This window comes from Diospyros lotus, chromosome 8 (assembly GCF_014633365.1).
Source record: "Diospyros lotus cultivar Yz01 chromosome 8, ASM1463336v1, whole genome shotgun sequence".
Lineage (NCBI taxonomy): Eukaryota > Viridiplantae > Streptophyta > Magnoliopsida > Ericales > Ebenaceae > Diospyros > Diospyros lotus.
This window is the reverse complement of record NC_068345.1, coordinates 12714902-12733067: the sequence shown is the minus strand read 5'-3', so window position 1 is coordinate 12733067 and position 18166 is coordinate 12714902. Positions and strand designations below refer to the sequence as shown.

The 18166-nt window shown below is 40.5% G+C and overlaps 1 protein-coding gene and 1 pseudogene across 1 annotated transcript; both read left to right on the top strand.

The window, feature by feature from the left end:
• Positions 1-1627, top strand: LOC127808421 (immune-associated nucleotide-binding protein 9-like; annotated as a pseudogene).
• Positions 1628-15318: 13691 nt separating this feature from the next.
• LOC127808956 (60S ribosomal protein L4-like) lies at positions 15319-17883 on the top strand. The gene is made up of 2 exons (XM_052347706.1): positions 15319-16526; positions 17613-17883. Exons 1-2 carry the CDS (start codon positions 15417-15419, stop codon positions 17724-17726), a joined length of 1224 nt encoding a protein of 407 aa, XP_052203666.1. The 5' UTR covers positions 15319-15416; the 3' UTR covers positions 17727-17883.
• The last annotated feature ends 283 nt before the right edge of the window (positions 17884-18166 follow it).

The window sequence follows — 18166 nt, the reverse complement described above, 5'->3', positions numbered from 1 at the left end:
CTCTCTCTCTGCATTGACATCTAATTCAATGAACGTCCGTTGATATTCTTTTTCTTTTATTATAAAGCCTTCGGATCCTGCCGCTTGTCATCCATTGCTTCTTGAGTGATCGGACAATAAACAAACACCAGAAGCTCTGCATCCTTCCTTCTTCAGCCAGGTAAGTAACTTTCCTTTATTATTCCAGCTTCATTTTGGTAAGAGTTATCTATCAACAGAAAAGCTCAAGATCAGTCGCTCGAAGAGCAATATCGTACAGGGACCCTCTGTTATTACTTTGTCTTCATCATTATTAATGTCGGTGTTCACTGTCTCTCATTGATTTTTCACTGATCCTCCATTCTGCAGTTAGCTTGATCCCTTATTATCATGGGAGAAGGAGTGGAGGACGTTGACGGAAACAGTGGTGCCGCGGGATTTGATTCACCTTCAGATATTGGAGCTCGAACTCGTACTGTGGTGTTGGTTGGCCGCACCGGAAATGGCAAAAGTGCCACGGCGAACAGCATAGTTGGAAGAACCTCATTTACAATGTAGGCTTGAGTCCACCAGGCTGAATGATGGCCAGAACCTAAACGTCATCGACACTCCAGGTAGTATATCTAATTCAATGATATACAATTTCAACTCATAAACGACAGTTTGGAAAGGATAATTGTAACTACCGAATTTATTGTATTTTTTATGTCATGTGCTTTGACCCAACCTTTTAATTTGTGCAAAAATTTGTAGGGATAGTTGACTTGAGGGGAGAGACGGACATTGAGGATCGAATTATTGAATGCGTGAGGCTTGCAAAGGACGGTATCCATGCCGTTCTCTTAGTCTTCTCCGCTAGGGCGCGGTTTTCGGAAGAGGAGTTTGCTCTTCGGTGTTTGCATGATATATTTGGAGAAAAAATGATTGATAACGTGATTGTTGTGTTTACTGGTGGCGATGAACTTGAAGAAGCTGGTGTAACCCTGGATCAATTCTTGGGTAGTAAGTGTCCCGACGGTTTGAAGGTATATGTAGGCTTTGATTCTGATCCTTACTCACTGTAAATACATGTATATAAGATTTTCTTGTTTTCACTGCTATCCAAATAAACTACAAAAGTAGAGATTTAGATGAATTTGGTAAATCCATTGGTGTAGCACATTCTGGAACTATGTGAGAACCGACGGGTTCTGTTTGATAACAAGACGAAGGATGAGGTGAAGAAAGCCGAGCAGCTGCAAGAGCTTCTGGGTCTTATAGATGCGGTGGTAGCTAAGAATGGAGGACAGGCATATACGCAAGGCTTAATTGCTGATTTGAAGGTGATGGTCTCAATAGAATTATCGAATGAACTGTTAGCTAAATTAATGAACATTTATTAACTTTTTAAGCTTTTGCTTTTACAGAAACGGGAGATGGAGCACAAACTGCAAATGAAATTTGGAGAAAAACTCCGCCAACTCACGGAGATGGTAAATATAATTAAATGAAATATCAGAAATTTACCCACTCCGTTCTGCAGGTGGCGGCAAGACTTAAATAGACTATCAGCTGGCTTGAAAAGCAGTTGGCAGAAAAGCAAGCTGCAAGGCTGGAGGCAGAAAAGATTGCTCAAGCAGCTCAGACGAAATCGAATGATGAAATTCGAAAGCTGAGAGAGAAGACGGAGGAGCTTCGCAGGCGAGCTGAAAGTGATGGGTGTGCTATCTTATAATTATACAGATATATATTTTGGATCGCGACACAAGGCCTGAAAGCACAATGGCAGAAATTGACGAACATGTAAAGTTTACAACATTATCTTTCAGTTTGAGCTGTTTGCTTTGCTGGTTCTGAAATTTGTTCTAAACAATACAGCATTCATGTAACTAAGCCAAAACCAATTATTTAAGACAAATATTTAAAAAATTGATAATGTTAAGTATGATTCCCTCTTAAAATTATAGATTTTTAATTTTGGTCTCAAAACCAAATTTAAATATTATTTTGATGTGAAATATTTTAGAAAAATATTATTCTCATCTTTTGCTTTGTACACAACATATACGCAACAAACAACATAATAAACAAAGAAAAAGTAAGGCTTAGTTTGGCTAGGCTTTTATTTTTATAATTTTTAAATTAGATAGTGTTTAAACTGGTTAGGCTTAGTTTGGCTAGGCTTTTATTTTTATAATTTTTAAATTAGATAGTGTTTAAACTGGTTATAACGTTTTAAGTTAAATAGTGTTTAAACTGATAATGTATTTGAATAAATGTGCTTTTAAGTTATCAGTTAATAATTATGTGTTTAGTTTGAAATAGCTAATAAGTTATTACAACTTGATAAAAAGAAATAGATATGTTGTAATACCCCATGTTGGCATAAGATTGTCACGTAATTTGGATGAGTTTAAAATACCAAAAAATTAGTTTAATAGTAAAGTAAAGGAAATGCCTCGAAACTTAGATGTCTAAAGAAAATGGTAGACATCGACGAGCGTCTCGAGACGGGATTTATGACGTCAAAAGAAATTAAATTCGGGATAATTTTCGGTACAGCTAAGTTATAGCCTAAAAGACTGAATGATGGTAAAGGGTTTTCGAGAAATCTGCAAAACCCTGTAGAGGTTTTAATTTTGTGATTAGAACAACCCTTAATTGGTTTTGAAATGAAATAAAAGGGTCTATAGTCAAAATATATAATTGGGGCCTAAGTGTAATTTTAAATTCTAGGGTCATAAGTGATATTTTTCAAACTTGTTGGGACAAACGAAGAGAATGAAAATTAGGAGTTGAAATTGTAACATATCAAAGCTTAGGGACCTCGAATAAGAGTCAAAATGGAATTTGAAATTGACAAGGGGTTAAAATGCAAATTTTATAAAAAATGGTCATGGCCACCGCTGACCAGCCTCCGGTTGCCGTCGGTAGAGGTCGCCTGATAAGGGTCAATATTTCCTATATCCTAATGAATTATATCCCTATTTAGACTTTATATTTATGCTTAAAGTAAATAATTATTCGTATTACATATTATTTCAGGATGAAGCAAGGAAGTTGGCTTCTACAATTAATTAGGGGCATAATCGAAGACATTGGATTACCCATTTTTTATTACTCAAATTCAAAAGCCAATTATGGAGTCTAGAGGATGTTTCAAGTGCACTTGGCCCAACTATCAAATGGAATCCAACCAAAGGCCCAAAACCAACCAAAGGTCCAAAACCAATCAAAGGCCCAGCAAAGCCCAATTTGTAGAAGACTTTTCTTTATTTTGTATTTTTTTTATAAGTGATTTACCACCTAAAGTCTTTTGTATTCTTATGAGTAGTCCACCACCTAAAGTTTTTGGTATTTTTTGTCTTTTACCTAATTTTCTTCCATTAGCTAGGTGAATGTTTTGTGAGTGCCCATTAAATATAATTATGTTTAGTTGAATAATTGTGTGGTTTGTATTGCATCTTGTGGGCTATAAATAGCTCACTTTGGTGCATTTGTGGGGAAGTGGTTATTACTTGAATCAAAGTTTAGTTTTGTTCTTAAAGTTTCTATTAGAGAATTGCTCTTATTCTCTCTCTTGTTTTCTCTTGTAATCTTACTTCATTCCTTTCTTCTTTTAAATTCTTATGTCATTTATTGTTATTTTATTATTCACCGCCTAAATGGTCGGTTAATTTCTGTCTTTAAATTTTTGTAATTTTAATTCTTGTCTTTTAATTATCCACTGTCTAAATGGCCAGTTAGTTTCTACTATTTTAATTCTTGTTATTTAAATTACACCATTTAAATTCTTGTTAATTAACTTTTAAATAGAAATGAGTAGTTAAATCTAATCTTGGGTTAAGGCAATGACAGTGTCCAACGCCAATGATTCCCAAAGAAAGCTGCGCTTTAAATGAGTAACATTAATTTAAATTTCAGTATGAGTGTGTTTTAATTATTAGAAAATCACTAGGTTCGGATTAGAGCGTAAGCCTAAGTTTAAAGCTTTCATGTCCCGCATGGGAGTTACTAGAACTGGAAACGTTATCATACCCAAACCCGGATGATTAATTTAGTTGTTTTGTATATTAATTATAATTGAATTTATGGTAGTTGCTTAAAATAGAATCTCGCATATCATGTATAGGGATTGCTTAAACTAGAACTATCATAATCTCTAATTGCATTTAGTAACAAACCCTCATATCTGAAATTAAATTAATGTTACTAACCTTGTCTGCTAAAATTTGAGAATCAACGGGTTGATACTGAAATTGTCATAGCTCAAGTGCTATCCAATTTTATATTCTCACGTCTAGTATTTATTTCTACCTTTGTCTTGCTTTATTTCCTAGTATCTGTTGTTTAAAAAAACCATAAAACAATCTTGTTACCAATCCATCTAAATGCATGTGCGTGTGTGTGACATTCTTTTTCTTTTGCCATAAATAAATCTCTCAGTGGATGACTTGGACTCATCCAGAAAATATAAATTTAAATTTGAACTACAACTGCACTCATACACTGACGAGTATAAACCTCTCACCAAAATAAAGAAAAAAATATATAAAAGTTTTAATGTGTTTTTATTGTGTTTTAATTGCAGGGTGAGAGTGCAACCATCGCCTCAAGGCCCATCATGGGCTTCAGGGTATGGAGAGTCGAATAGGGCAAGGTATGGGCCAAAGATGGCCGCGATTTGATGTCAGTAAAAGCGGGTATGGCCGAGACTTGCCAAAAAAATGGATAAGGGGTGTTTGAGGTATATTTTAGTGATTTGAGGCTATCTAAGGTTGTATCAAGCATTAAAGATCGATTTTGGAATGCTTTTGTTCCTTGGGTTGAAAGGATCGATTTTGAAAAATTTGAAGTGATTTCGTGTTGGTTTGAATGAGTTTCGAAGGGTGGTCGGAAAACACGAAGGTTACCAAAGTTGGACTATTATTTGGTCGATCGAGGCCTTCCAAATAGTTTTTCGAGCATCCAAGGCTGCCCTAGGACCGATTCAAAAAGTTCTCCATGGGGGAGTTGTCAAATCAGCCATTGGAGGTTGTCGTTAGAGAAGACAGTCAAAGAGGGTAAGAAAAATAAAAAAAGGAAAAAAAGAAGAAAAAAAGAAAAAAATAGAAGAAAATTTCAAACAAATCCAGATAATTCTAGAAAAAAATTAGAAAATTATTTTTTGGATTTTGGTGGAGGAAAATTCTGAAAACTATTGGAGGAATTATTTATTTTGTAATTTTTGAGGAAAAAAGGAATTATGGAAAATAGAGAAAAATCTAGAAAAATTTCAAAAAAATTTAGGAAATTAGGAATATTATTTTATAAATTATTATAAAGAAAAATTTTGGAAAAACCTTGAGGAGATATTATTTTTAAAAAAATAAGTTTTATGAAAAAAAATAGAAAATAGAGAAAAATTAGGAAAATTATGAAAAAAATTAGGAAAATTAGAAATATTGATTTTCTTGGATATTTATTGATCAGGAGGAAATTAAGCTATAGGATTTGGAGATTTGTACGATTTTTTAGGTCAACACGATTTTCGAGAAATTTCAAAAAGTGAACTTAAGGTGAGTGGTTCTACTATCAAAACTTGGTTTACTTCGGGTTGTTCGACCATTTACTTGATTTTATTTTATATAATGGTTTTGGCATGTGAATGGTTGATTTTATGTGGATGGTTTATCCAAATTGTTTATTTTCGTGTGCATTGAAATACGTGCATTAAAATGTCATTTTATGTAATGCATCATTACATGTTGTGGCTATGGCATTAACACATGTTTTGGATATGGGTAGTGTTTCAGGATGCTTTTGAGTGGGAACATAATCTCTGATGTTATTGTGGAGAATCGAGTTCTTGCGTTGATGTTGACCCTCCCATGTTGGGAGTGATAACGATTGTTCCCGAGGTGACAGAGAGATAGGTTGATGTTGCCCCTCCTAAGCTAGGTTTGTGTTATGCCAATGCATCGATATAATTATGTTGCCCTTAGAGAGATTGCTCTTTACTCATAGTATGAGTTAAACACGTATGAGATTCTCTTAGGCTGAGACATGTCGGAATATGTTTATTGTTCATGGTCTTGCATACATTCACGAAAATGTTTTGAACTCTCACTTAGATAATTCAGCATCTAATTTGGACTATGTGATGGATGCCTTAGTTCCCGGAAGGGTGATTTCTGCCTAACTATCACAGGATAGAAGAAAGAAATCGAAAGTGTGAAGAACACTTTGGCAATTTCGTTTTTGGATTGAACAAAAGTTCTGAAATGAAGGCAGATCAAAGCCTTTTATAATAGGCTGTCCCTGACCCTCTAGATGCTAAGTACATGAATGCTGAGAATGTAACTTAAGCATCTACATGAATGTTGGCAATAATGCAATACATCAATGCTTGAAATAAAGAAGGCAATTAAAGAAATACACAAAGTATCTAATAAAGGAGCCAGATCAAGTGAACTGACTTAGCTCTTAGTCTCCATCTAATGGGCTGATGGGCCTGCTGGACTGGGCCTGTGATGGGCCAGGTCTGGTGGGCTTCATCATGCTGGGTTGGGCTGTCCCCTTGTGGCTGCACTGTGGGCTGACTCTGCATGCTGATGCTAGGCTGGGGCCCCAGATGGCTCATGTTGGCTTGGCTGGTCCATTGGTTGGTAGGCTGGGGCCTTACTTGGCGCAGCATGCTTGTCACTGCTATCGGGTTGCCTTGTACTCTTGCTATTTGCACCAACTCCCATGCTGTTGTCCGAGCTGGGTGCGGCCTGAACCTCAAGGGCAGAGACTTGAGATCCTAATATTCCTCGCCCCTTCGGAAGCATCTTGTCCTCAAGATGTAGATGCGGAAACTGGTAGTCCAGGTACTTGGTTGACTCCTAAGTTGCTTCCTCTGGTGACATGTTCTCCCACTGAACCAATGCCTCGAGCGTCTTCTTCTGGTTCTTCTTGACCACACGGTAGTCTAGGACCCGCAAGGGCTGGATACCAATGTAGTGTCTTCGTTGAGCTCAAGTAAGTCATACACAACATCAGTTAAGTTGCCTACTTTACGCTTCAGTTGGGAAACATGGAATACTGGATAAACTCGAGTATCAGCTGGCAAGTCTAGCTTGTATGCAACCTGCCCAATCTTCTGCAAAAATCTTGTAAGGCCCATAATAATGATAGCTAAGCTTCATCTTGGCTGCAAGTGTGACGCTCTGCTGCCTTCGTGGTCGCAGCCTCAGATAGACTAGGTCTCCTTCTTGGAACTGTCGATCTTGTCGCCCCTGATTATAGTAATTCTTCATTCGGGTCTATGCCTTGGACAAGTGGGCCTTGAGCTCCTCTAACAGCTCATCTCGATCAATTAGCTCTTGGTCCATAGTGTCCATCTTAGCAGACTGTGGCGTGTAAGACACCAATGTAGGCGGTGCTCACCCATACACTGCCTCAAACGGGCTGCGCCCCAAAGACTGATGGTAAGAGGTGTTATACCAATATTCTGCCCATGTGATACGATCGGCCCATGTGTGCGGGTTGCTTTGTGAAAAGCACCGCAAGTACTACTCCAATGTTCTGTTGGTTACCTCAGTTTGACCATCGGTTTGTGGGTGATAGGAAGAGATTGCTGATAATTCGATCCCCATAGTCTTGAAAAGCTCCTTCCAAAAATGGCTGGTGAAAATTTTGTCCTTGTCTGTCACGATGGTCCGAGGTAGGCCGTGCAAGCAGACCATTGTTTGCATGAATACTTTTGCAACAGACTGTGTGGTGAAGGGGTGCACGAGGGGTATAAAGTGGGCATACTTGCTAAGTCTGTCAACTACAACAAGTATAGAAGAGTACCCCTATGACTTTGGAAGGCCCTCCACAAAGTCCATGCTCAGGTCTTCCCAAATCTGCTCTGGCACGGGCAACAGTTGCAATAGACCACTAGGCTGAGTAGAATTACTCTTGGCGCGCTAGCAAGTGTCACACTCTGCCACGTGCCTAGCAACCTGTTGCTTCATACCTTCCCAATGGAATAGTCGGTTGAGTCGCTGCCATGTGCGGTAAACTCCGGAATGTCCTCCTTCCCTTGAATTATGGAAGTGTCGCACAAGAGTGGTGCGCAGATCATCGGCATCTGGCACGTAAGCTTTGCCTCGGTATAACAGTAGTTTGTTGCGGTACTCATAGTCACTGACAGTCTCGCTGTCTTTGCTGGCCTCAATCAAATCCTGACTACGTTGGTCAATGGCTAAGGCATCTCTGATCTGTTGCCAAATTACCCAATTTGGCCCCGTGATAAGCAGTAGCTGAGGGCTGTCATCTCGTCCGGACAAGGCATCAGCAACCTTGTTCTGTGCCCCTGATCGGTAAACAATTTCATAGTCGTACCCCATCAGCTTTGCCACCCACTTCTGCTGGTCTGGGGTCACTATGCGCTGCTCCAATAGATGCCTCAAAGGTTGCTGGTCGATCACAATTTTGAATCGTTGCCCCCAGTAAGTAGGGTCTCCATACCCTCACCGCCTCAATAACTGCTAACATCTCCTTGGCGTATGCCGACCATGTGGCTTTGGCTGGGCCAAGCGCTTTGCTGAGGAAGGCCACTGGTCGACCTTGTTGCACCAATACTGCGCTAATGCCAATGTTGCTGGCATCAGTGTGAACCTTGAACTGTTGTGCAAAATCTGGCATAGCCAAGACGGGAGTGCATGTCATGGCTTGCTTCAATGCAGCAAAGGCGTGGTCAGCATCGTCTGTCCACTAGAACTTATCTTTCTTCAATAGCTGCGTCAATGGCCTAGCAATGGCCCCATAGTGCTGCATAAACTTCCTATAGTAGCCTGTAAGGCCCAAAAATCCTCGCAGTTGGGAAAGATTCTTCGGCTTCGGCCAAGACTGAATGGCTGTGATCTTGTGTGGCTCTACCTTGACGCCTTCAGGGAAAATCCTGTGCCCCAAGTACTCCAACTCTATCTGCCCAAATGCACACTTGGACAGCTTAATGCAGAAACTTTCTCGGGCTAGTATGCTCAAGACTTGCTCCAAGTGTTGCAAATGCTGGTCCCTAGTCTTCGAATAAACCAGGATATCATCGAAAAATACTAACACAAACTTACGTAGCATGTGCTGGAAAATATGATTCATGGCCGCCTGAAAAGTGGATGGTGCGTTGCACAGGCCAAATGGCATGACCATGTACTCGTAATGCCCATGATGCGTGCGAAATGTTGTCTTGTGTATGTCTCCCGAGTGCATCCTGATTTGATGATAGCCTGCCCGCAAGTCTAACTTAGTGAAAATTGTGGATCCTGCTAGCTCATCTAGCATGTCATCAATAGCTGGAATCAAAAATCTATCCTTAACTGTGGCTTTGTTGAGGGCTCGGTAATCTATACAAAAGCGCCATGTCCCATCCTTCTTCTTAACTAGCAAAACTGGTGATGAGAAAGGACTGGGACTAGGCCGTATCAGATTTTTCTGAAGCATCTCCTTGACTTGCTTCTCAATTTCTGCTTTCTGATGGTGGGCATAACGGTAGGGAGCAACGTTGATGGGTTGCTCATCCAATAGTGGGATGCGGTGGTCAAAAGGCCGGCTTGGTGGCAGGTTTATGGGCTCTTGCACCACTTTGGGAAATTTAGCCAAGACCACCTGAATATCTGTGGGTAGCTGCGGTACATCAGTGGATTGAAAACTGTCGGATGCGCCTGGCTGTGATGCTATCTGTATGGTATAGCACTCACTGCCAATCTTAATCAGTTTCTGCACCACGTTCACCTCTACTGCCCTAGCAGTGCCCTGCTGCATGGATAGGTGAACCTGTCGGCCCCCTAAAGTGAACTCCATGGCCATCTGCTTGTAATCAAAAACAACTTTGCCTAGTTGGGCCAACCACTGTACACCCAGCATTATGTCTACTCCAGCCAAAGGTATGACATATAAATCAATAGAAACATAGATGTGTTGGATTTTAAGACTTACTGCCTTGCATTGCTGTGTGCATGCCAGGCGCTCCCCGCCAGCGACTCGCACCTCGAATGGCTCAATGATGGTAGTCGGGATCTGTAGCTTGTGAGCCACTTTGGTGCTGATGAAGTTGTGGGTTGAGCTGTTGTCGACCAGCAGGCTGGCAACTTTACCCTTAAGCATCACTGTCACCCGCATCGTCTGTGGCCCCGCGGATCCTACCAGTGCATGAAGGGACACCTCTGGCAGATCCTCGGCCTCTACCCCGCTGTTGGCTGCAAGCATGTCAAAAGGCACATGTGGATCTGACTCTTCATATTCCTCCTCCTCTGGTGGCTCTTCAACTTCGATAAAAAATGATTAGGCCACCTTGCACTTGTGGCCCGGGGTGAATTTTTCGTTGCAGTTGAAACAGAGGCCTTGCTCATGCCTCTTCTGCATTTCGTCCCATGATAGGTGCTTGACGCCTGGTGGTATGTGCTTGCTGGCAGCAGTTTGTGGCACAAGCGGTGGCTTGGGCTTGGGCGCCCTAGAACTGGATCCGGCCATGGCTGACCCTTTGTATGCCATTGCCTTGCGCGTGGCGCGCAGTTGATCATCTTTCAGCCGAGCAATATCAATTGCATAGCGCATAGTGGTGGGTCGATGAAGCTTGACTTCTGCAGTGATGTCCGGAAATAGGCCCCCAATGAATGCCCCGATCAAGGCCTTCTCTGGCCAATCATCGACTTGTGTGGCCACTCTTTCGAATTCCCGCTGGTAGTCCCTCAAGGATCCTGTTTGGTGCATCTTTGACAGGACTTTATCGTAGTCCACAAAGCCTGTAGGGCCAAAACGGGTGCATACCTCCTGTTCAAAATCCTTCCAACGGATGCTCCTCCCTTGGTTATCATAGGTGTGTGACAGCCACTACCACCAATGGCTCGCCTCGCCCTCAAGGTAATAGGCGACATACTCCACCTTTTCCTTGCTGTTCATGTCTTGTGACTTGAAAAATAAATTGACCCGGTTGAGCCAAGAGATAGGATCCTCACCCTAAAATGTGGGAAATTGTAGGCGCGGTTTAAAGGCTGGCTGGTTAATGCTTGTGGGATTTCAATTGCTGCCCCGTCCTTCTGTCTCAAATTCACCATCAGAGCCCGATTCAGATCTTTGGCTTGCTGATGCAACAGATCGTCGCCTGTGGGAAGACGAACGGCTACTGTTGCGCCTTGGCGACTGTTGCTGTTGCTGCTCCACCAAGATGGTCAGATTCTGTAGCGTCCGCTCCAACCGTGAGAATTTTTCGTCCATGGTGTTGGCCATGTTCTCTAAATTCTCAATAAGGTCCTTGTGCGTCTGTCCTCCCGCCATTGTTGGATGACCGTTGGATAGACAACTTCTGAGAACGTCTTCCAAGCACCGAGCTTCGAAAAGAGACTGTGGCCAGACTCTCAACGAGAGCACCAATGATGGATGCCCTAGTTCCCGGAAGGGTGATTTCTGCCTAACTATCACAGGATAGAAGAAAGAAATCGAAAGTGTGAAGAACACTTTGGTAATTTCGTTTTTGGATTGAACAAAAGTTCTGAAATGAAAGTAGATCAAAGCCTTTTATAATAGGTTATCCCTGACCCTCTAGATGCTAAGTACATGAATGCTGAGAATGTAACTTAAGCATCTACATGAGTGCTGGCAATAATTCAATACATCAATGCTGGAAATAAAGAAGGCAATTAAAGAAATACATAAAGTATCTAATAAAGAAGCCAGATCAAGTGAACTAACTTGGATCTTGGTCTCTATCTGATGGGCTGGACTAAATGGGTTGATGGGCCTGCTGGACTGGGCCTGTGATGGGCCAGGTCTGGTGGGCTTCATCATGCTGGGTTGGGCTGGCCCCTTGTGGCTGCACTGTGGGCTGACTCTGCATGCTGATGCTAGGCTGGGGCCCCAGATGGCTCATGTTGGCTTGGCTGGTCCACTAGTTGGTAGGTTGGGGCCTTACTTGGCACAACATGCTTGTTACTGCTATCGGGTTGCCTTGTACTCTTGCCATTTGCGCCAACTCCCGTGCTACTGTCCGAGCCGGGTGCGACTTGAATCTCAAGGGCAGAGACTTGAGATCCTAACACTGTCTCTGGAATATTCAAACATTCCAAGTGAAAAGTAGCGGTAAGGGAAAGGAAGTTATCGAGATGTAGCTAATAGTTACATATTAGATCTTTTGTAAGTCTTTTATTATGTACGAGATATTCAGCTGTAGGTGTATTATTTTGATGATGTTATGTTGAACATCGATGGTATGATTTCTATATTATGAATAAATGTGTTGTATCCCAATAATTGGAAGGAAGAGGCTAAGCATTTCGGACAAGGGTGGAAGCTCATTCAGAAGTGTCATTTGGAAGAATCCTTCGGAAGCCGTTTTTGGAAGGAAATCTCGGAGGCTTAATTGGTGAAGCAACATAGCTGCCTCCAACACGTGTCCAACAGACCTTTTTGGAAGGGTCATTCGGAAGAGGACTTCGGAAAAGGCCATCGGAAATGACACGTGTTCTCCTAGATCAATGACACGTGCTCAACAATCCTCGAATCTCGGACCCTATAAAAGCCCAGTTATAGTTCTCAAAAGGAGGTCCAGACATTAGTATCTCACTTTCACTTTCCTTCAGAAGCTTAGCCTATTTACCTTTCCGTAAGATTATTTTCCTTCCGTTATTGACTTAAGCATCGGAGGGTCTTTGCGGGAGGAAAATCTCGCGAGCCTTCTAAGCCTTGTTTACCCTCTATAGATCCTTCGAAAACATCGCATTCATTAATCGGAAAACCTATTTCTAGGAGAAGATAAGAGACCTCAGAAGACTTGCTTAGTTCCTTCAGATAGAATTCCTCTTGAACATAGGTTCCTTCGGAAGTAACCCTATGCAAGCACCCCCTAGTAGCAAAGTTCTAGTTCGTGTGAAGTTACCCTTCAAAAGGATCTTTCGGAAGGAACCCTTCGGGAACCGTACTTCAAAAAGCCTATATAATTTACAAGCCGAATCAATCAGGCCCTTTGGGAGGATCCTTCAAAAAGCTCATTCGGAAGCATGCCTTTGGAAGCCTATCTTATCTCAGCGATGGAACTTTAATCGAATTCCGAAACCTCGGCATCCACAAGCATCCCACTCTTAAAAATTCTAATTGTTGTATTTTGATAACAACAAAAGGAATTACGATTATGTATTATTGAGATTTCGATCTTGCTTCCGCTGATGTGATAATATTACTTATCTTAGTTTATTCCCTTAAGTCGATATGCTAAGATGGTAGATCTGGATTATCGGAGTTTAATTTACGTTGAGAAAAAAAATATATCCTCAAAATATCAAGTTAATGCGTGTTGGAAGAACAGGGCGTTACACATGTTGTTGAATGATGTAAAATTTTATCATTAAATGTTAATAAATTATACATAATTATTAAAGATATATTATTATATGTATATATAAATGTTTATATATTATTATGTGTTATTGCTGTTATATATATATATATACATATATACACACAGACAACAGTGGGAGGAAGGGAGGCAAAGAACAAACGGCGATGGACAGTGGCCGATGGGGCAATGAACAACTAGCGATAATCGACGGCGACGATCTTGAAGCAGATCGAGGCGACGAACGCGTGCAACGGAAAAGATGATGGGAGCAACGGTAGCGGAGATGACGGCTGATGTTGCCGACAAGGGTAATTGCTGGCAAGAAGCAACTGATGGGGGCAAAGGCGATGGTCAACGGTGGCGGCCGAAAGAGCTGAAGAAGGAGAAAAAGGCAGGAGGCAAAGGTTAAAGAAAAGGGCATGGTTAGAAATTAACAAAAATATGAGGGTAAAATGGCAAAATGCTTGGTCAATCCAACTTCTAAATAAACAGCATTTTACAAAAATTATCTCTCAATAACTTTTGTAAAATGCTAGTGAGGTGCAGTCAAACACCTTGCAAACTTTTATTAACAACTTGTAAGCTGTTAATATAGCTTATAAGTGGTCAAACCGCTTTGCCAAACGAACCCCGTATCTTTTCACATAAGCACAAATGTTTAAGAACAAGAGAAAACTCTCTTAGTTATATGAAATAAAATTATGTTCCTAATTGAATAAAATAGGATTTTAAGGCTCTCATATTTATACAGGTTTTTCAATCCCTATTCTAATAGTTAAAGTAATCCTACTTAAAAAATAAATAAAGTTAAGTTAAAGATAAAATAGAAACTAGGAAAGAATTAAATCTTTCTATAAAATAGTAAAATAAACCCTACAATAGTTAAACAACTAAAATTCTAAAAATAATTAGAATGAAAGCTTAACGTCAACATAAGATGCATCAAACCTTAATTTTTGTTATTGTCAAATTACAATAATTAAATTTATTTATTTTTGAATCAGCCAAAGAAGAGTATTTCGTCTAAGTAAAGGGTCCAAGGTGTTGCGAACGAGGTCAACCGGATCAGGATTGTGTTGATATAATTGAAAGATTATATCAACTTAAGTAATAAAAAAAAAGTAGAGATATACCATTCATATATCTAATTATTTTTTTCCCTGTCAATACATATATCTAATTAACTATAAAGCAAGTTAACTTTCTTGTTTTTATAGCCAGAAATGCTCTCTATCTTCAATAATTAATTTGTTTGTAAAAGTTAAAATTTGACATTTTTATAGTAAAAATAGTATTTGTCCCTAATAATTAGTCGACATTTATTAATTTTAGAGGCAAATAAAACATATTTGCCTCTAATAATAATAATTTGCCCTAATAAAATTAACTTTGTTATTTTAGAAGCAGAAATATGATTTGTCTTTAATAATATGACTCTAAAAGTTAAGTTAGTTTGCTATTCTTAGAGACGAAAACACTATTTATCTTTCTAAATGCCGTATGTGCAAACAAAAACAATATTTGCCTCTTTAACTATTTGCTTTGTTGTTTTTAAAGACAAATTAAACATGTTTGTCACTCTAAAGTAATATTTATTAAAATGAATAAGATAAAGTTGTATCAAGATAACTTATTTGTAAAGGTTAAGATAATTTACCAGAAGAAAAAAAATATAAATTTATTTAAAAAGTTTAAAATAAGAACTCACATAATATATTTTTAAATAAATTTAACAAATACAATAAAAAATATTTTTTATAGGATACTTTTCATATTCTATTTTTTTTAGTCTATATTTTAATTAACAAACACTACTTAAATTTACACCTTCCAAGCTTTTTTATTTTTTTTTACTTATCTAAAAATTTGAATGATTTAGTGACATAAAGTACTGCGTTTGGAGGCATTTAATAAATTAAAAAGTGAGATAAAATCTTAATTGGGTTCTATCTGAATTGATCCGAAAGCCCAATGGACTCAGACCCAACAACAGATAGGACCAGCGTCTACCCTAATCCCTTCTACATATTCTGCTTCTAAACCTAACGTCCCTGCCGAAACCCTAGCCTCGCCAAAACCCTAGTCTCGTCCGTCCTCCCTCCCTCCCTCCCGAACAAAAATGTCCGCCGCAGCCCGCCCTCTGGTCACCGTCCAGAACCTGGAGTCCGACATGGCCACCGACGGCGCAGCCGGTAACACCCTGCCGTTGCCGGATGTTATGAAGGCCTCAATCCGTCCCGATATCGTCAATTACGTCCACTCCAACATCTCCAAGAACAGCCGCCAGCCCTACGCCGTGTCCAAGAAGGCTGGCCACCAGACCTCCGCCGAGTCCTGGGGTACTGGCCGCGCCGTGTCCCGTATCCCCCGTGTCCCCGGCGGCGGTACTCACCGCGCCGGCCAGGGTGCGTTCGGAAACATGTGCCGTGGTGGTCGCATGTTCGCCCCGACCAAGATCTGGCGCCGCTGGCACCGTAAGATCAACGTGAATCAGAAGCGCTACGCTCTGGTTTCCGCAATCGCCGCCTCGGCTGTTCCTTCCCTCGTCATGGCTCGCGGCCACCGCATCGAGTCCGTCCCTGAGTTGCCTCTCGTCGTCAACGACTCTGCTGAGGGGATCGAGAAGACCTCTTCCGCTATCAAAGCCCTCAAGCAGATCGGCGCTTATCCCGACGCCGAGAAGGCCAAGGATAGCCAAGCCATTCGCCCCGGCAAGGGAAAAATGAGAAACCGTCGTTATATTTCTCGGAAAGGTCCTCTCATCGTCTATGGCACCGAGGGATCCAAGCTTGTTAAGGCCTTCAGAAACATTCCTGGAGTTGAGATCGCTAACGTTGAACGCCTGAATCTTCTGAAGTTGGCTCCTGGTGGTCACCTAGGCCGATTCGTTATTTGGACGAAATCGGCGTTTGAAAAGTTGGATTCAATCTACGGTTCGTTTGACAAACCCTCGGAGAAGAAGAAGGGGTATGTGCTGCCGAGGTCGAAGATGGCGAACGCCGACTTGACCAGGATTATCAACTCGGATGAGGTGCAGTCAGTCGTGAGGCCGATCAAGAAGGAAGTCAAGAGGGCCCCCATGAAGAAGAATCCACTGAAGAACCTAAACAGTATGCTGAAGCTGAACCCGTATGCCAAGACTGCAAGGAGAATGTCACTCTTGGCCGAGGCCCAGCGTGTCAAGGCCAAAAAGGAAAAGCTTGATAAGAAGAGGAAGCAAATTTCCAAGGTATATCTCCTACCTGTTTGTGTTCAACGATATAATATTCAGCCTTTCTTGCTTATGAGTCCCATACATATGTAGAATGCTTTATGAAATACTCTGTAAAGTTTGACTACATACCGGAGAAGCAACTGCATGATCTTAGCTTGATTGTCTTTAGTGGGTAATAGCTCGGAATTTTGCGCGTTCTTGCATGTCTATATGATTTATTAGTCTTTACCGCCTTGTTGTTGCTCCTCCTAGAAGACCAATGACAGTATTTCTGCATGAATATGAATAGTTTTTATGGATAAATGTTGGTACAAACAGAAAAGCTGTCCTGTTTTGTTTCACACTTTGTGTAACCCATCCGTGCAGTAATCTTTATATAGCCTATATGTCATAAGTATGTCTGTGTGTTGTTATCTGGTCTTTGGCAAGCTGAGTGAGAGTTCAGACTTGATTGGCTAGACAAATTTGCAAATGTATGTTGCAGTCTAACATGTGCATTTTAGGTAGATGTACCTGTGTGGATTAGCAATGGATTTGGTTATGTCTTAAGTTAGCTAACCCCCCTTAGTGGGATAAAGACTTGTGATTGTTGTTGTAATAGTAGGATAATGTTGCATCTAATACTTTGGGAGATTGAGTGTTTGCCATTCCTGTAAATCTTATTTGGATGACTGAAATTTGTGTCATTTGGATCCATCCCTTTTGGGTGTGTTGATTTTGTTGAGGTCACTTTTGATTCTATTATTGATGTTAAACTGTTTTCTAGGGGGATAGGGTGAATGTAAGTTGCATGCATAAGATTGTTACTTGTCGTCTACTTAAGATGTTGAGTTTACAGTGCATGCATAAGATTGTTACTGGTCGTCTACTTAAGATGTTGAGTTTACAGGGATTTTATACTTGGAAGTATTAATGCTTCCTTCATTATTATTTCTATTGTTTCAAATTTGGTTGCCTCTTTAATTCAGGCCGTTCATTTTGAGGGAAGTTTGAAGTTCCAACGTTATGTATGGCTCTTGTTTTATGTTGTATGGGGATTGAATTATTCATACCAGTTTCTTCATGAAGCTAAGGAAAATTTCATGGTTTGATCCTTGGCAGGAGGAGGCTGGCGCAATCAAGGCTGCGGGAAAGGCATGGTACCAGACGATGATCTCCGACAGCGATTATACGGAGTTCGAGAATTTCGGAAAATGGTTGGGAGTGTCCCAGTGAGTGGAATTTCGCTAACTCTAATACTTCACTCGCTTGCTAGTTGGGACATTTTTGGATATCTACAATTCTAGTGTAGTTTTTCATTCCTTTTTGATAGTTGGTTTGTAAGAGCTGTGATGGTTTGGAAGTTTGAAGTTTGGGATTGTAGTTACACTTACTTGGGCTGTTTATGTTTTTATTTTTTATTTTTTTTTGAATTTTCTACTTTCATCTTTGAAAGAGATTAGGCGTTGGAGGTAGCTCTAGGGATGGGAGGAGTTCCTAATGCTGCCTCCTTCCATCCCCCGCATAATCAAAATATTTGATGTTTCCTCTTTCTAATTCATATCATCTCTATGAAAGTCAAATCGTCATTTATTTATTTTGTGCTACACTGCACAAATAAATAAAAGAGCCCAAAATCTACAGCCAAATAAAGAAGGGAAAGGAAAGGAAGGAAA